The sequence below is a fragment of the Zeugodacus cucurbitae genome, chromosome X, assembly GCF_028554725.1.
Source record: "Zeugodacus cucurbitae isolate PBARC_wt_2022May chromosome X, idZeuCucr1.2, whole genome shotgun sequence".
NCBI lineage: Eukaryota > Metazoa > Arthropoda > Insecta > Diptera > Tephritidae > Zeugodacus > Zeugodacus cucurbitae.
This window is the reverse complement of record NC_071672.1, coordinates 28,366,154-28,384,531: the sequence shown is the minus strand read 5'-3', so window position 1 is coordinate 28,384,531 and position 18,378 is coordinate 28,366,154. Positions and strand designations below refer to the sequence as shown.

The 18,378-nt window shown below is 32.4% G+C and overlaps 3 protein-coding genes and 1 long non-coding RNA gene across 5 annotated transcripts; 1 reads left to right on the top strand and 3 right to left on the bottom strand.

Annotated features, from left to right (window-relative positions):
- Positions 1-3,983: 3,983 nt before the first annotated feature.
- LOC128923134 (tetratricopeptide repeat protein 39A-like) lies at positions 3,984-6,906 on the bottom strand. Of its 2 annotated transcripts, XM_054235610.1 has the most exons (4): positions 6,748-6,906; positions 4,889-5,303; positions 4,686-4,826; positions 3,984-4,532 (listed from the first exon to the last, which is right to left on the bottom strand). In XM_054235610.1, the coding sequence occupies exons 2-4, from the start codon at positions 4,912-4,914 to the stop codon at positions 4,436-4,438; spliced, it is 264 nt and encodes an 87-aa protein (XP_054091585.1). In that variant the 5' UTR covers positions 4,915-5,303; positions 6,748-6,906; the 3' UTR covers positions 3,984-4,435. The 2 variants fall into 2 exon arrangements, with proteins under 2 accessions (XP_054091585.1, XP_054091584.1); XM_054235609.1 differs by lacking the exon at positions 3,984-4,532.
- Positions 6,907-10,316: 3,410 nt separating this feature from the next.
- On the bottom strand, positions 10,317-13,152 carry LOC128923132 (tetratricopeptide repeat protein 39B-like). The gene is made up of 3 exons (XM_054235605.1): positions 12,295-13,152; positions 10,410-10,892; positions 10,317-10,347 (listed from the first exon to the last, which is right to left on the bottom strand). The coding sequence occupies exons 1-3, from the start codon at positions 12,405-12,407 to the stop codon at positions 10,332-10,334; spliced, it is 612 nt and encodes a 203-aa protein (XP_054091580.1). The 5' UTR covers positions 12,408-13,152; the 3' UTR covers positions 10,317-10,331.
- A 790-nt stretch (positions 13,153-13,942) lies between these two features.
- LOC128923060 (tetratricopeptide repeat protein 39B-like) lies at positions 13,943-17,585 on the bottom strand. Its single transcript, XM_054235429.1, has 4 exons — positions 17,229-17,585; positions 15,348-15,830; positions 15,145-15,285; positions 13,943-14,991 (listed from the first exon to the last, which is right to left on the bottom strand). The coding sequence occupies exons 1-4, from the start codon at positions 17,339-17,341 to the stop codon at positions 14,895-14,897; spliced, it is 834 nt and encodes a 277-aa protein (XP_054091404.1). The 5' UTR covers positions 17,342-17,585; the 3' UTR covers positions 13,943-14,894.
- Positions 15,436-16,879, top strand: LOC128923062 (uncharacterized). The gene is made up of 2 exons (XR_008472142.1): positions 15,436-15,571; positions 15,628-16,879. It is a non-coding gene; the product is annotated as an uncharacterized LOC128923062 (long non-coding RNA).
- Positions 17,586-18,378: the final 793 nt, after the last annotated feature.

The following is an 18,378-nucleotide window of genomic DNA, read 5'->3' as shown; positions in this document are numbered from 1 at the left end:
TTAAAAGATAATTTAAAAATTACATAAACAATTTGTGGCCAGCTGTTAATCTTTAATATAATTTTATCAAAATTTGCTAACACATATTTAACTTTTCTACTTTTCTTTTACTAAGCAACAAGCATAGCAAAACAACAGTTGTAGTCATAACTAACAAAAAAATTCAATAATTTCGAACGCTAAACGATACATTTCTCGCATAAATAATAAATGTAATGAGCCAATTTGCCACTCATTTCAGCTCTTTGAGATGCTCAAATCACCTTCATAGTACATTTACAAAACACTTGAAACAAGTAATAGTAAAATAGGGTATACTTAATACATTTTACATAAAAGAAACGTTTATTATATATTCATAAATAGCGTTATTGTTAATCTCAAATCATATGACACCCTTAGCATAGTATTAAGAAAGATATCACACCATATTGTATAATGTATGTAGTTAGACGAACTTGCGCGCGTATATAGTTTTATCGTGTGAACAGCATTTTAGCTGGTTGTGTATACTGTCATCGGAAAACATTTTTTTTATTTCCACTTCCCTTCATCAAATATTTTACGTTAAAATTACACACGTGAACACCAACCATGAACCGATAGTTTCGTTGTCATTCGCATATAAAACTAGATATGAGGGTTTGTAATAAAGGCAAGAACAATAATAAAAAATTGAATAAGATTTGAACTGATTAATTAAGGATTTCAATTTGTTTTTGTCGCATGTAATATATACAAATAACACATAGTTTTACATGTTACATATATATCCGTATAAATATGTATTTTTGAGCATTTATTATCGATTTATATTTTTTATTAAGGATAGGTATCAAAGTATATAAGGATTTAAATTTATATAACAACACAACATAGTGTGTACGGCATAAATAAAATAAAATACATACATGTTTCTAAATGAAATTTCACATTATGTTCAATTGTAAATTTAGTTCATAGCATATTTTTAAATGCACATAGATTTATAATACATGAATAAAGCAAACCTTAATAAGCTAATAGTAAACTGCGTTGCACATTTGCAAACATTAGTTATAAGTCAAATATGCTTCGACTAGCCAAGCAAAAAACCTTAAAACTATTTAAATAATTTTATATATATACACATATAAAATATAAATTACTAATTATAGTAAATAATGCCTACTCGATTACATTGTTTTTTATCGCATGTGAAGTACTCCGCAAGCGCAACACAAATTTGTAGTTGTAATGACAGAAAAGGATTCATAAAAATTTTTTCAGACATGCTATTGACTAACATAGGAACGCACAATTCACCAAATGTGTGTGGCCGTTTAGCTGATAATTCGAATAATTCATTTTTAGGGGGTATTCTGGTGTTAGAGGCATGAATTTCAAGTCATTTTTAAAGTGTTGTAATAAAATTTTTTTATCATTTATTCATTAACATTACAGGAATGTAAAACAAAAATTATTGAATAAACAAAGTCAAATAAAACAAAAAAATATAAAAATAAAAATTTAAACATAAATTTAAAAAAATATATAAATAAAAATTTAAACATAAATTAAAAAAAAAATATATAAATAAAAATAAATAATACAAAACAAAATAAAAATTTAACAAGTAAGGAAGGGCTAAGTTCGGTTGTGACCGAACATTTTATACTCTCGCAATTTATTTAATTAATATTATATAATAGATATTTTGACCCACATATTCGCCATATATATGGTATAAAGTCCATTGAAAGTTGGAAACCCTAATATTAGGTTAGAATCACCGAGGTCCTCTTGTTCGATATATGGGGCTTTGAAAACCTATGGTCCGATTTCGCTTTTAAGAAAGGGGCTGCTACACTATAAATGCAGTATTTATGCAAAGTTCTGTTCCGATATCTTCACTAGTGCGTACTTTACATATTGTTAAGTATACTATTCACGTTGACTTTAAAGTTCTGGTATATAGGAAGTAGGCGTTTGGCCTATTTTCACAACATATCATTGGGATGCAAGGAAAATATTATAAACCAAATGTCATTGATATTGGTCGAGTAGTAGCCACACCCACTTAAATTTTTCTGTACATTCTTTATAAATAAAATTTAGGTTTCTGGTGTTATCCCTTACTTAATTAAAGCATTTTGAGTCGTTTTCAACATAACTTTTGTATGGGAGAGAATTTCGTTGATATAGCTTTAGTAGTTTACGAGATATGTACAAAAAATTTATAAGGGGGCGGTGCCATGCCCATCCCAAAAAAATTACATCCAAATATGCCCCTTCCTAGAACAATCCTTTGGACCCAATTTTATTTCCATAGCTTTATTTATGACATTTATGTGTTTTCGGTTTTCGCCATTTTGTGGGCGTGGCAGTCCGATTTTGCTCATCTTCGAAAGCAACCTTCCTATGGTGCCAAGAAACAAGTGTTCCAAGTCATATTCATCAAGATATCTTAATTTTTATTCAAGTTACAACTTGCACAGACGGACGGACAGACAGACATCTGGTTTTGAACTACATTCTTCATCCTGATCACTTTGGTATATATAACCCTATATATAACTCGTTTAGTTTTGGGTGTTACAAACAACCGTTATGTCGACAAAACTATAATACTCTCTTTAGCAACTTTGTTGCGAGAGTATAAAAAATACGATTCCAACATCAAAATGTTCAGGTGAAAAGGTCCAGTAGAACTTGGGAAATCGCGTGTATCGTTTTGAAAAACAAAATATATATGAACAGTTAAAACTTAAAGAAATCACGGGTATCATTTCGAAAAAAAAAAACAGTTTCAAGTTTTGCAAGTTTGGATGCTGCACCCGGCATTTCCTGTATCTTCGAAAATAATCTTAATTATATAAAATCCCATAGTAAACGTATTTTTAAATGTATAAGAAATTCCATAACTTATTTCTACCTCAGAGTACTCCCGATAGGTTGTAGTAAAACAGAAGGAGTTGGAAGAAATCAACTCCTAAACGACAAGGCAGCAGATAGCATAATTAGTACTTCCTGCCGTTTTCATTGAAATCACCCATGTAATCACTTGCTGGATCAAGAGATCATTCCTACAACACGTCGACGAACTTAATCCATATATCGACCAGACTGCGGACGCAAACAGTTTTAGACACGCTTTAAACGCCATTCACAGTGGTGCTATCAACACCTTCATTGACTCCCTTCCAGTGAATGGCGTCCTTCGAACCAAACCACCACCTATAGCAGACGAAGAGCTCGAGTTGCCACGTGAAACCAGAGTGACTCTTGCGTAACTTCGATCTGGATATTGTAGCAGGTTAAACTGCTACTTATCCAGACTGAACCCCGACATACAAAATACATGTCCCGCAAGACACTAACCACCTTTTTTTGCATGCCTATTGAACCCTACTCATCTAGCACCCCTTTCCCTTTGGTCCAACCCCGTCGAAACAACACGTTTCCTGGGCCTCCCGTTAGATGATTTCGACGACAACTAGATTTATGCTCTTCTTTTCAGGCAGGGATAGATAACCGCTACAACAACAACAACCAGTACATTAATGTCCGCATTGCTCTTTGGATTTCGTACACTATAATCGTATAATTATAAAACCAAACTATAGCACCTTCAAATTTCATCAACAATTGTCGATAATCATCGCAGAATTGCTTTAATGGAATAAAGCAAAAGTCTCGATATTCCTTTTACCGTTGTACAATATGGTTCGTATCCTTGGCATCCCTATGCTGGAGAAGGAAGGAAAGGGTAGCAACAAGACATATACATCTAAACTCCGTGAACATCCAAGCCCACTGGCTAATGCCTTAGTACATCCCTGCAATCAAACATAGCGCAATCACTTGCTTTAGCTTATCAAGTTTTAAAAATATTTCAGATTTTATAACTTGTTAGGTTTGAGAAGAAATAAAGGGATGTACAAGTGCCGTCCCGACAGATATCGACATCATGCTTTTGCATCATGAATAGTACGAGAGTAATGAATCAAAAAAAAAAAAAATGAACAAGAGTAGAAATAAATTTGTGAACCTAAAAAAAATGTCAATGTTATCTAAAAAATTTGATTCGTTCACTTAACTTTAATGAAAAATTGCTAATTTGTAAACATATAATTGCACTTTTTAGCCGATTTGAACTACACTCTTTACCCTGATCACTTTGGTATATATAACCCTATATCTAACTCATTTAGTTTTGGGTGTTAAAAACAACCGTTATGTGAACAAAACTATAATACTCTCTTTAGTAACTTTGTTGCGAGAGTATAAAAAATACGATTCCAACCTCAAAATGTTCAGGTGAATAGGTACAGTAGAACTTGGGAAATCGCGTGTATCGTCATTTGCGCGTACGTTGTAGTAAAAATAATTTAAAATATGTGTATTTAATTTTTTAACCAAATCTCCATAAATATGTTTATTTCAATTTTCCAACTTAATGTTTAAAGTTCAGTTTTTCCTTAAATTCCATAAGCGCACCATGTATGCGGAAATGTAAGCGTGACTTCAGCGAAAAGCCAGTGTATTTCTTCCTGCAATTATATAATACAATTTTTTTTGTTAATATACTCATTAGAATATTTGGGTTAAAGCTCAAAAGCATATTATTTTACTCGAATTATGATAAAAAATATAGTGCAGCGTTGTCGTTTATTGTCGTTAATGGTATAATAAAATATACTTACTTCGCTTCCTCAATTGTGGTGATAGCCAATTCATAATTTTGTTCGTCTGCATGCACCAGTCCCGATTCCACGCAGGCGTAGGCCATCAAATATGTGTCTTCTTTGATTTGACTTTGCAAGTTCATGCACGCTTCAAGATCTCTTTAAAAGATGACAGGGTTAATGTTGGAATAATTTTATAAATGAATCGATTAAAATCTTACTGCAATGCGAGGAATGGCTGCTTCATTTGTCGATAGCAAGCGCCACGTAATAAAAAACACAATGCTTGAGCATTGAGCGTCAGCTAGCTGATAATTTTTGCTAAGCACTTTGAATGCGTTCCAGACAAACATCAGCTCAACAGCTGGAAGACAGAGGTAATGATTTTGCGCAAAATATCGCGCCACCTTCTTACAAATGAATTTCTCCATAGGTAGTGATTTTCCGGCGATCCTTTGCTTATACTTGGGTGTATCATGCATTAGAGACTCAACGGTTTCCAGCTCATTGTCGTCGAGATCATCGTTCATTAGCATTACAGCCGCTTGCTGATAGGAGTAAATCGTACGAGACCATTTGCTGTGCTCCACTAAATAGCTGGCGTACAATTTCGCCTCCCGCCAGTCCAGCTTCAAACTGAATATATAATAAAGGAAATTTGTATATAGAATAAGTAGCAACTGTAAAGTAAATAAATGTATAGAACTCCAATAAAAACAAGTGAGTTGTTTAAGGTAAGGTTTTTTTCGTCGAAAAGAGACCTTTTCTCATGAATTTTTTTAGAAAAAATTATTGCTGCAGGTTAATTTTACTTATTATTATATGAAAGTACAACATTTGAAGGATACTTAAAAAAAGTTTTATCGAAAAATAGCGAGGAATAACGGATTTATCGTCGATCTCTGCAGGCACCTCGAAAAAAGTGCTTGTGCGGTGACCAGCCTACAGCATCGCTGGATCATCCAAAACCAAAAAATCAAAATGCTTTCTTTAGTTTATTGGTTTATCTTTCAATTGACGTGGAGTTTTTTTTAATTTTTCAATTTTTCAATTTTTGGTACCATTTTCAAGCCAAAATTACGATTTTAGACGAAAAAATCGACCTATTTGTTATTGTAAAATCGTTAGTAATTGAAATTTTTGTACTCGACATTCGAGAGCTATATATATGTAGAATATTTGTTCAAAATTTCAATACGATCGATGCTGTAGTTTTTCCTGTAGGCTGGTCACCGACTTTAAAAATGACATATTGGGGAAAATCGTTTCAAAGTTTTGATACCGTTATTCAACCTGCTGTAACTTCGTAGGTTTTTCTCCCAATGATTATAGCTGAAATTATACCTTATTATGTCCAAAAATTTCGAAATATTCGATCGAGTAATTTCTTAAAAAAAAATTCACGAAAACCTCCTAATTCTTCATGGGTTATACTGTACCCCTTAACAAGCAAGCGGTCATTAGTGCGCCCGACGATTTTGGTATCGAAGCAAACCTTAAGCATCTTATATCTTATACTAGTCTGCTCAGCATGAACCGCATAGAACTGTAGGGTAGCGCACATGTGCTCCGGACTGTAAATAGTGATACCGCGCAAGTTGGTGTTCTCTTCCCTTTGCTCTGGATGGGGTGGTGGAACTTGAAAATCAAGGCTGTGGAGTTTCGGCCTATGCTGACAATGTAGCCCTTAGAGTTATTTGACTTTACAGACGGTAAATATTATTACATACATAAGTCAATTAGTTTGTAATGTAGCCCTTAGAGTTATTTGACTTTACAGACGGTAAATATTATTACATACATAAGTCAATTAGTTTGACATAAAAAGCTGCTTAACGTAACTAAAACTGTTGTGAATCTTGCCACTTAAATGAACTTGTCATGTTAACAATTTGTTAATTATTCATAAATGAAAATACAGCTCAACTTTTATAACTCGAACTCTTAAATTGGCAATAGAAGTCAAATTTCATAAAATTAATTTAAAGTCTCTCTAATTTGAAGGGTACTTCAACTGTATAAATATACGAATGACGGTATTGACCGACAAAACACAAATAACACATATATTACTACTAACCAGTTTACCCACAATAACTCCCAAAAACTGAGATGATGGAACTGTGTCCAGACGTTTTGTGATTTCCATGATTTTTTGTACCAATACTGCGCTTCATCCAAATTACCCTTCATGAATTCTAGTCGCCCCTTAAAAAAAAGAAACCACACACCCTGCGGATATAATAGTAATTGTTCCTCTAGGATGTTATGGCACAGTTCTAGCCCCCCTAAACAAAATGCAAACAAACAAAAAATGTAATTTTCGCCAATTGAATTAAATAATTAAAAGAAAATGCCAAAATAGCAACTTATTGTAGCACCTGGAAATCACTTTTTTTTGAGTGCTTTCGAATTTTATGACGTTCTATCTTTTTCAATTTTGCGTTATAATGCTTATTATTTATGCAACCCTAACGGTTGGAGCCGACAACATACATATTAAAAGATAATTTAAAAATTACATAAACAATTTGTGGCCAGCTGTTAATCTTTAATATAATTTTATCAAAATTTGCTAACACATATTTAACTTTTCTACTTTTCTTTTACTAAGCAACAAGCATAGCAAAACAACAGTTGTAGTCATAACTAACAAAAAAAATTCAATAATTTCGAACGCTAAACGATACATTTCTCGCATAAATAATAAATGTAATGAGCCAATTTGCCACTCATTTCAGCTCTTTGAGATGCTCAAATCACCTTCATAGTACATTTACAAAACACTTGAAACAAGTAATAGTAAAATAGGGTATACTTAATACATTTTACATAAAAGAAACGTTTATTATATATTCATAAATAGCGTTATTGTTAATCTCAAATCATATGACACCCTTAGCATAGTATTAAGAAAGATATCACACCATATTGTATAATGTATGTAGTTAGACGAACTTGCGCGCGTATATAGTTTTATCGTGTGAACAGCATTTTAGCTGGTTGTGTATACTGTCATCGGAAAACATTTTTTTTATTTCCACTTCCCTTCATCAAATATTTTACGTTAAAATTACACACGTGAACACCAACCATGAACCGATAGTTTCGTTGTCATTCGCATATAAAACTAGATATGTGGGTTTGTAATAAAGGCAAGAACAATAATAAAAAATTGAATAAGATTTGAACTGATTAATTAAGGATTTCAATTTGTTTTTGTCGCATGTAATATATACAAATAACACATAGTTTTACATGTTACATATATATCCGTATAAATATGTCTTTTTGAGCATTTATTATCGATTTATATTTTTTATTAAGGATAGGTATTAAAGTATATAAGGATTTAAATTTATATAACAACACAACATAGTGTGTACGGCATAAATAAAATAAAATACATACATGTTTCTAAATGAAATTTCACATTATGTTCAATTGTAAATTTAGTTCATAGCATATTTTTAAATGCACATAGATTTATAATACATGAATATAAGCAAACCTTAATAAGCTAATAGTAAACTGCGTTGCACATTTGCAAACATTAGTTATAAGTCAAATATGCTTCGACTAGCCAAGCAAAAAACCTTAAAACTATTTAAATAATTTTATATATATACACATATAAAATATAAATTACTAATTATAGTAAATAATGCCTACTCGATTACATTGTTTTTTATCGCATGTGAAGTACTCCGCAAGCGCAACACAAATTTGTAGTTGTAATGACAGAAAAGGATTCATAAAAATTTTTTCAGACATGCTATTGACTAACATGGGAACGCACAATTCACCAAATGTGTGTGGCCGTTTAGCTGATAATTCGAATAATTCATTTTTAAGGGGGTATTCTGGTGTTAGAGGCATGAATTTCAAGTCATTTTTAAAGTGTTGTAATAAAAATTTTTTATCATTTATTCATTAACATTACAGGAATGTAAAACAAAAATTATTGAATAAACAAAGTCAAATAAAACGAAAAAATATAAAAATAAAAATTTAAACATAAATTTAAAAAAATATATAAATAAAAATTTAAACATAAATTAAAAAAAAAATATATAAATAAAAATAAATAATACAAAACAAAATAAAAATTTAACAAGTAAGGAAGGGCTAAGTTCGGTTGTGACCGAACATTTTATACTCTCGCAATTTATTTAATTAATATTATATAATAGATAATTTGACCCACATATTCGTCATATATATGGTATAAAGTCCATTGAAAGTTGGAAATCCTAATATTAGGTTAGAAGCACCGAGGTCCTCTTGTTCGATATATGGGGCTTTGAAAACCTATGGTCCGATTTCGCTTTTTAGAAAGGGGCTGCTACACTATAAATGCAGTATTTATGCAAAGTTCTGTTCCGATATGTTCACAAGTGCGTACTTTACATATTGTTAAGTATACTATTCACGCTGACTTCAAAGTTCTGGTATATAGGAAGTAGGCGTTTGGCCTATTTTCACAACATATCATTGGGATGCAAGGAAAATATTATAAACCAAATGTCATTGATATTGGTCGAGTAGTAGCCACACCCACTTAAATTTTTCTGTACATTCTTTATAAATAAAATTTAGGTTTCTGGTGTTATCCCTTACTTAATTAAAGCATTTTGAGTCGTTTTCAACATAACTTTTGTATGGGAGAGAATTTCGTTGATATAGCTTTAGTAGTTTACGAGATATGTACAAAAAATTTATAAGGGGGCGGTTCCATGCCCATTTTCCCAAAAAAATTACATCCAAATATGCCCCTTCCTAGAACAATCCTTTGGACCCAATTTTATTTCCATAGCTTTATTTATGACATTTATGTGTTTTCGGTTTTCGCCATTTTGTGGGCGTGGCAGTCCGATTTTGCTCATCTTCGAAAGCAACCTTCCTATGGTGCCAAGAAACAAGTGTTCCAAGTCATATTCATCAAGATATCTTAATTTTTACTCAAGTTACAACTTGCACAGACGGACGGACAGACAGACATCCGGATTTGAACTACACTCTTCATCCTGATCACTTTGGTATACATAACCCTATATATAACTCGTTTAGTTTTGGGTGTTACAAACAACCGTTATGTCAACAAAACTATAATACTCTCTTTAGCAACTTTGTTGCGAGAGTATAAAAAATACGATTCCAACATCAAAATGTTCAGGTGAAAAGGTCCAGTAGAACTTGGGAAATCGCGTGTATCGTCATTTGCGCGTACGTTATAGTAAAAATAATTTAAAATATGTGTATTTAATTTTTTAACCAAATCTCCATAAATATGTTTATTTCAAGTTTCCAACTTAATGTTTAAAGTTCAGTTTTTCCTTAAATTCCATAAGCGCACCATGTATGCGGAAATGTAAGCGTGACTCCAGCGAAAAGCCAGTGTATTTCTTCCTGCAATTATATAATACAATTTTTTTTGTTAATATACTCATTAGAATATTTGGGTCAAAGCTCAAAAGCATATTATTTTACTCGAATTATGATAAAAAATATAGTTCAGCGTTGTCGTTTATTGTCGTTAATGGTATAATAAAATATACTTACTTCGTTCCAATTCATAATTTTGTTCGTCTGCATGCACTAGTCCCGATTCCACGCAGGCGTAGGCTATCAAATATGTGTCTTCTTTGATTTGACTTTGCAAGTTCATGCTTCAAGATCTCTTTAAAAGATGACAGGGTTAATGTTGGAATAATTTTATAAATGATTCGATTAAAATCTTACTGCAATGCGAGGAATGGCTGCTTCATTTGTCGATAGCAAGCGCCACGTAATAAAAAACACAATGCTTGATTATCATATGCATAAATATCACTCCCGTTTTTATGGCCCAACTGTGCCATTTTGCGTTCGATTAAGCGAAAAATACCGTCAGCTAGCTGATAATTTTTGCTAAGCACTTTGAATGCGTTCCAGACAAACATCAGCTCAACAGCTGGAAGACAGAGGTAATGATTTTGCGCAAAATATCGCGCCACCTTCTTACAAATGAATTTCTCCATAGGTAGTGATTTTCCGGCGATCCTTTGCTTATACTTTGGTGTATCATGCATTAGAGACTCAACGGTTTCCAGCTCATTGTCGTCGAGATCATCGTTCATTAGCATTACAGCCGCTTGCTGATAGGAGTAAATCGTACGAGACCATTTGCTGTGCTCCACTAAATAGCTGGCGTACAATTTCGCCTCCCGCCAGTCCAGCTTCAAACTGAATATATAATAAAGGAAATTTGTATATAGAATAAGTAGCAACTGTAAAGTAAATAAATGTATAGAACTCCAATAAAAACAAGTGAGTTGTTTAAGGTAAGGTTTTTTTCGTCGAAAAGAGACCTTTTCTCATGAATTTTTTTAGAAAAAATTATTGCTGCAGGTTAATTTTACTTATTATTATATGAAAGTACAACATTTGAAGGATACTTAAAAAAAGTTTTATCGAAAAATAGCGAGGAATAACGGATTTATCGTCGATCTCTGCAGGCACCTCGAAAAAAGTGCTTGTGCGGTGACCAGCCTACAGCATCGCTGGATCATCCAAAACCAAAAAATCAAAATGCTTTCTTTAGTTTATTAGTTTATCTTTCAATTGACGTGGAGTTTTTTTTTAATTTTTCAATTTTTGGTACCATTTTCAAGCCAAAATTACGATTTTAGACGAAAAAATCGACCTATTTGTTATTGTAAAATTGTTAGTAATTGAAATTTTTGGACTCGACGTCATTCGAGAGCTATATATATGTAGAATATTTGTTCAAAATTTCAAAACGATCGATGCTGTAGTTTTTCCTGTAGGCTGGTCACCGACTTTAAAAATGACATATTGGGGAAAATCGTTTCAAAGTTTTGATACCGTTATTCAACCTGCTGTAACTTCGTAGGTTTTTCTCCCAATGATTATAGCTGAAATTATACCTTATTATGTCCAAAAATTTCGAAATATTCGATCGAGTAATTTCTTAAAAAAAAATTCACGAAAACCTCCTAATTCTTCTAGTGCGCCCGACGATTTTGGTATCGAAGCAAACCTTAAGCATCTTATATCTTATACTAGTCTGCTCAGCATGAACCGCATAGAACTGTAGGGTAGCGCACATGTGCTCCGGACTGTAAATAGTGATACCGCGCAAGTTGGTGTTCTCTTCCCTTTGCTCTGGATGGGGTGGTGGAACTTGAAAATCAAGGCTGTGGAGTTTCGGCCTATGCTGACAATGTAGCCCTTAGAGTTATTTGACTTTACAGACGGTAAATATTATTACATACATAAGTCAATTAGTTTGTAATGTAGCCCTTAGAGTTATTTGACTTTACAGACGGTAAATATTATTACATACATAAGTCAATTAGTTTGACATAAAAAGCTGCTTAACGTAACTAAAACTGTTGTGAATCTTGCCACTTAAATGAACTTGTCATGTTAACAATTTGTTAATTATTCATAAATGAAAATACAGCTCAACTTTTATAACTCGAACTCTTAAATTGGCAATAGAAGTCAAATTTCATAAAATTAATTCAAAGTCTCTCTAATTTGAAGGGTACTTCAACTGTATAAATATACGAATGACGGTATTGGCCGACAAAACACAAATAACACATATATTACTACTAACCAGTTTACCCACAATAACTCCCAAAAACTGAGATGATGGAACTGTGTCCAGACGTTTTGTGATTTCCATGATTTGTTGTACCAATACTGCGCTTCATCCAAATTACCCTTCATGAATTCTAGTCGTCCCTTAAAAAAAAGAAACCACACACCCTGCGGATATAATAGTAATTGTTCCTCTAGGATGTTATGGCACAGTTCTAGCCCCCCTAAACAAAATGCAAACAAACAAAAAATGTAATTTTCGCCAATTGAATTAAATAATTAAAAGAAAATGCCAAAATAGCAACTTATTGTAGCACATGGAAATCACTTTTTTTTGAGTGCTTTCGAATTTTATGACGTTCTATCTTTTTCAATTTTACGTTATAATGCTTATTATTTATGCAACCCTAGCGGTTGGAGCCGACAACATACATATTAAAAGATAATTTAAAAATGACATAAACAATTTGTGGCCAGCTGTTAGTTTAATCTTTAATATAATTTTATCAAAATTTGCTAACACATATTTAACTTTTCTACTTTTCTTTTACTAAGCAACAAGCATAGCAAAACAACAGTTGTAGTCATAACTAACAAAAAAAATTCAATAATTTCGAACGCTAAACGATACATTTCTCGCATAAATAATAAATGTAATGAGCCAATTTGCCACTCATTTCAGCTCTTTGAGATGCTCAAATCACCTTCATAGTACATTTACAAAACACTTGAAACAAGTAATAGTAAAATAGGGTATACTTAATACATTTTACATAAAAGAAACGTTTATTATATATTCATAAATAGCGTTATTGTTAATCTCAAATCATATGACACCCTTAGCATAGTATTAAGAAAGATATCACACCATATTGTATAATGTATGTAGTTAGACGAACTTGCGCGCGTATATAGTATGCTTCGACTAGCCAAGCAAAAAACCTTAAAACTATTTAAATAATTTTATATATATACACATATAAAATATAAATTACTAATTATAGTAAATAATGCCTACTCGATTACATTGTTTTTTATCGCATGTGAAGTACTCCGCAAGCGCAACACAAATTTGTAGTTGTAATGACAGAAAAGGATTCATAAAAATTTTTTCAGACATGCTATTGACTAACATGGGAACGCACAATTCCCCAAATGTGTGTGGCCGTTTAGCTGGTGTTAGAGGCATGAATTTCAAGTCATTTTTAAAGTGTTGTAATAAAATTTTTTTATCATTTATTCATTAACATTACAGGAATGTAAAACAAAAATCATTGAATAAACAAAGTCAAATAAAACGAAAAAATATAAAAATAAAAATTTAAACATAAATTTAAAAAAATATATAAATAAAAATTTAAACATAAATTAAAAAAAAATATATAAATAAAAATAAATAATACAAAACAAAATAAAAATTTAACAAGTAAGGAAGGGCTAAGTTCGGTTGTGACCGAACATTTTATACTCTCGCAATTTATTTAATTAATATTATATAATAGATATTTTGACCCACATATTCGTCATATATATGGTATAAAGTCCATTGAAAGTTGGAAACCCTAATATTAGGTTAGAAGCACCGAGGTCCTCTTGTTCGATATATGGGGCTTTGAAAACCTATGGTCCGATTTCGCTTTTTAGAAAGGGACTGCTACACTATAAATGCAGTATTTATGCAAAGTTCTGTTCCGATATGTTCACTAGTGCGTACTTTACATATTGTTAAGTATACTATTCACGTTGACTTCAAAGTTCTGGTATATAGGAAGTAGGCGTTTGGCCTATTTTCACAACATATCATTGGGATGCAAGGAAAATATTATAAACCAAATGTCATTGATATTGGTCGAGTAGTAGCCACACCCACTTAAATTTTTCTGTACATTCTTTATAAATAAAATTTAGGTTTCTGGTGTTATCCCTTACTTAATTAAAGCATTTTGAGTCGTTTTCAACATAACTTTTGTATGGGAGAGAATTTCGTTGATATAGCTTTAGTAGTTTACGAGATATGTACAAAAAATTTATAAAGGGGCGGTGCCATGCCCATTTTCCCAAAAAAATTACATCCAAATATGCCCCTTCCTAGAACAATCCTTTGGACCCAATTTTATTTCCATAGCTTTATTTATGACATTTATGTGTTTTCGGTTTTCGCCATTTTGTGGGCGTGGCAGTCCGATTTTGCTCATCTTCGAAAGCAACCTTCCTATGGTGCCAAGAAACAAGTGTTCCAAGTCATATTCATCAAGATATCTTAATTTTTACTCAAGTTACAACTTGCACAGACGGACGGACAGACAGACATCCGGATTTGAACTACACTCTTCATCCTGATCACTTTGGTATACATAACCCTATATATAACTCGTTTAGTTTTGGGTGTTACAAACCACCGTTATGTCAACAAAACTATAATACTCTCTTTAGCAACTTTGTTGCGAGAGTATAAAAAATACCAACCTCAAAATGTTCAGGTGAAAAGGTCCAGTAGAACTTGGGAAATCGCGTGTATCGTCATTTGCGCGTACGTTGTAGTAAAAATAATTTAAAATATGTGTATTTAATTTTTTAACCAAATCTCCATAAATATGTTTATTTCAAGTTTCCAACTTAATGTTTAAAGTTCAGTTTTTCCTTAAATTCCATAAGCGCACCATGTATGCGGAAATGTAAGCGTGACTCCAGCGAAAAGCCAGTGTATTTCTTCCTGTAATTATATAATACAATTTTTTTTGTTAATATACTCATTAGAATATTTGGGTTAAAGCTCAAAAGCATATTATTTTACTCGAATTATGATAAAAAATATAGTGCAGAGTTGTCGTTTATTGTCGTTAATGGTATAATAAAATATACTTACTTCGCTTCCTCAATTGTGGTGATAGCCAATTCATAATTTTGTTCGTCTGCATGCACCAGTCCCGATTCCACGCAGGCGTAGGCCATCAAATATGTGTCTTCTTTGATTTGACTTTGCAAGTTCATGCACGCTTCAAGATCTCTTTAAAAGATGACAGGGTTAATGTTGGAATAATTTTATAAATGATTCGATTAAAATCTTACTGCAATGCGAGGAATGGCTGCTTCATTTGTCGATAGCAAGCGCCACGTAATAAAAAACACAATGCTTGATTATCATATGCATAAATATCACTCCCGTTTTTATGGCCCAACTGTGCCATTTTGCGTTCGATTAAGCGAAAAATACCGTCAGCTAGCTGATAATTTTTGCTAAGCACTTTGAATGCTTTCCAGACAAACATCAGCTCAACAGCTGGAAGACAGAGGTAATGATTTTGCGCAAAATATCGCGCCACCTTCTTACAAATGAATTTCTCCATAGGTAGTGATTTTCCGGCGATCCTTTGCTTATACTTGGGTGTATCATGCATTAGAGACTCAACGGTTTCCAGCTCATTGTCGTCGAGATCATCGTTCATTAGCATTACAGCCGCTTGCTGATAGGAGTAAATCGTACGAGACCATTTGCTGTGCTCCACTAAATAGCTGGCGTACAATTTCGCCTCCCGCCAGTCCAGCTTCAAACTGAATATATAATAAAGGAAATTTGTATATAGAATAAGTAGCAACTGTAAAGTAAATAAATGTATAGAACTCCAATAAAAACAAGTGAGTTGTTTAAGGTAAGGTTTTTTTCGTCGAAAAGAGACCTTTTCTCATGAATTTTTTTAGAAAAAATTATTGCTGCAGGTTAATTTTACTTATTATTATATGAAAGTACAACATTTGAAGGATACTTAAAAAAAGTTTTATCGAAAAATAGCGAGGAATAACGGATTTATCGTCGATCTCTGCAGGCACCTCGAAAAAAGTGCTTGTGCGGTGACCAGCCTACAGCATCGCTGGATCATCCAAAACCAAAAAATCAAAATGCTTTCTTTAGTTTATTAGTTTATCTTTCAATTGACGTGGAGTTTTTTTTAATTTTTCAATTTTTGGTACCATTTTCAAGCCAAAATTACGATTTTAGACGAAAAAATCGACCTATTTGTTATTGTAAAATCGTTAGTAATTGAAATTTTTGTACTCGACATTCGAGAGCTATATATATGTAGAATATTTGTTCAAAATTTCAAAACGATCGATGCTGTAGTTTTTCCTGTAGGCTGGTCACCGACTTTAAAAATGGCATATTGGGGAAAATCGTTTCAAAGTTTTGATACCGTTATTCAACCTGCTGTAACTTCCTAGGTTTTTCTCCCAATGATTATAGCTGAAATTATACCTTATTATGTCCAAAAATTTCGAAATATTCGATCGAGTAATTTCTTAAAAAAAAATTCACGAAAACCTCCTAATTCTTCTAGTGCGCCCGACGATTTTGGTATCGAAGCAAACCTTAAGCATCTTATATCTTATACTAGTCTGCTCAGCATGAACCGCATAGAACTGTAGGGTAGCGCACATGTGCTCCGGACTGTAAATAGTGATACCGCGCAAGTTGGTGTTCTCTTCCCTTTGCTCTGGATGGGGTGGTGGAACTTGAAAATCAAGGCTGTGGAGTTTCGGCCTATGCTGACAATGTAGCCCTTAGAGTTATTTGACTTTACAGACGGTAAATATTATTACATACATAAGTCAATTAGTTTGTAATGTAGCCCTTAGAGTTATTTGACTTTACAGACGGTAAATATTATTACATACATAAGTCAATTAGTTTGACATAAAAAGCTGCTTAACGTAACTAAAACTGTTGTGAATCTTGCCACTTAAATGAACTTGTCATGTTAACAATTTGTTAATTATTCATAAATGAAAATACAGCTCAACTTTTATAACTCGAACTCTTAAATTGGCAATAGAAGTCAAATTTCATAAAATTAATTCAAAGTCTCTCTAATTTGAAGGGTACTTCAACTGTATAAATATACGAATGACGGTATTGGCCGACAAAACACAAATAACACATATATTACTACTAACCAGTTTACCCACAATAACTCCCAAAAACTGAGATGATGGAACTGTGTCCAGACGTTTTGTGATTTCCATGATTTTTTGTACCAATACTGCGCTTCATCCAAATTACCCTTCATGAATTCTAGTCGTCCCTTAAAAAAAAGAAACCACACACCCTGCGGATATAATAGTAATTGTTCCTCTAGGATGTTATGGCACAGTTCTAGCCCCCCTAAACAAAATGCAAACAAACAAAAAATGTAATTTTCGCCAATTGAATTAAATAATTAAAAGAAAATGCCAAAATAGCAACTTATTGTAGCACCTGGAAATCACTTTTTTTTGAGTGCTTTCGAATTTTATGACGTTCTATCTTTTTCAATTTTGCGTTATAATGCTTATTATTTATGCAACCCTAACGGTTGGAGCCGACAACATACATATTAAAAGATAATTTAAAAATTACATAAACAATTTGTGGCCAGCTGTTAATCTTTAATATAATTTTATCAAAATTTGCTAACACATATTTAACTTTTCTACTTTTCTTTTACTAAGCAACAAGCATAGCAAAACAACAGTTGTAGTCATAACTAACAAAAAAAATTCAATAATTTCGAACGCTAAACGATACATTTCTCGCATAAATAATAAATGTAATGAGCCAATTTGCCACTCATTTCAGCTCTTTGAGATGCTCAAATCACCTTCATAGTACATTTACAAAACACTTGAAACAAGTAATAGTAAAATAGGGTATACTTAATACATTTTACATAAAAGAAACGTTTATTATATATTCATAAATAGCGTTATTGTTAATCTCAAATCATATGACACCCTTAGCATAGTATTAAGAAAGATATCACACCATATTGTATAATGTATGTAGTTAGACGAACTTGCGCGCGTATATAGTTTTATCGTGTGAACAGCATTTTAGCTGGTTGTGTATACTGTCATCGGAAAACATTTTTTTTATTTCCACTTCCCTTCATCAAATATTTTACGTTAAAATTACACACGTGAACACCAACCATGAACCGATAGTTTCGTTGTCATTCGCATATAAAACTAGATATGAGGGTTTGTAATAAAGGCAAGAACAATAATAAAAAATTGAATAAGATTTGAACTGATTAATTAAGGATTTCAATTTGTTTTTGTCGCATGT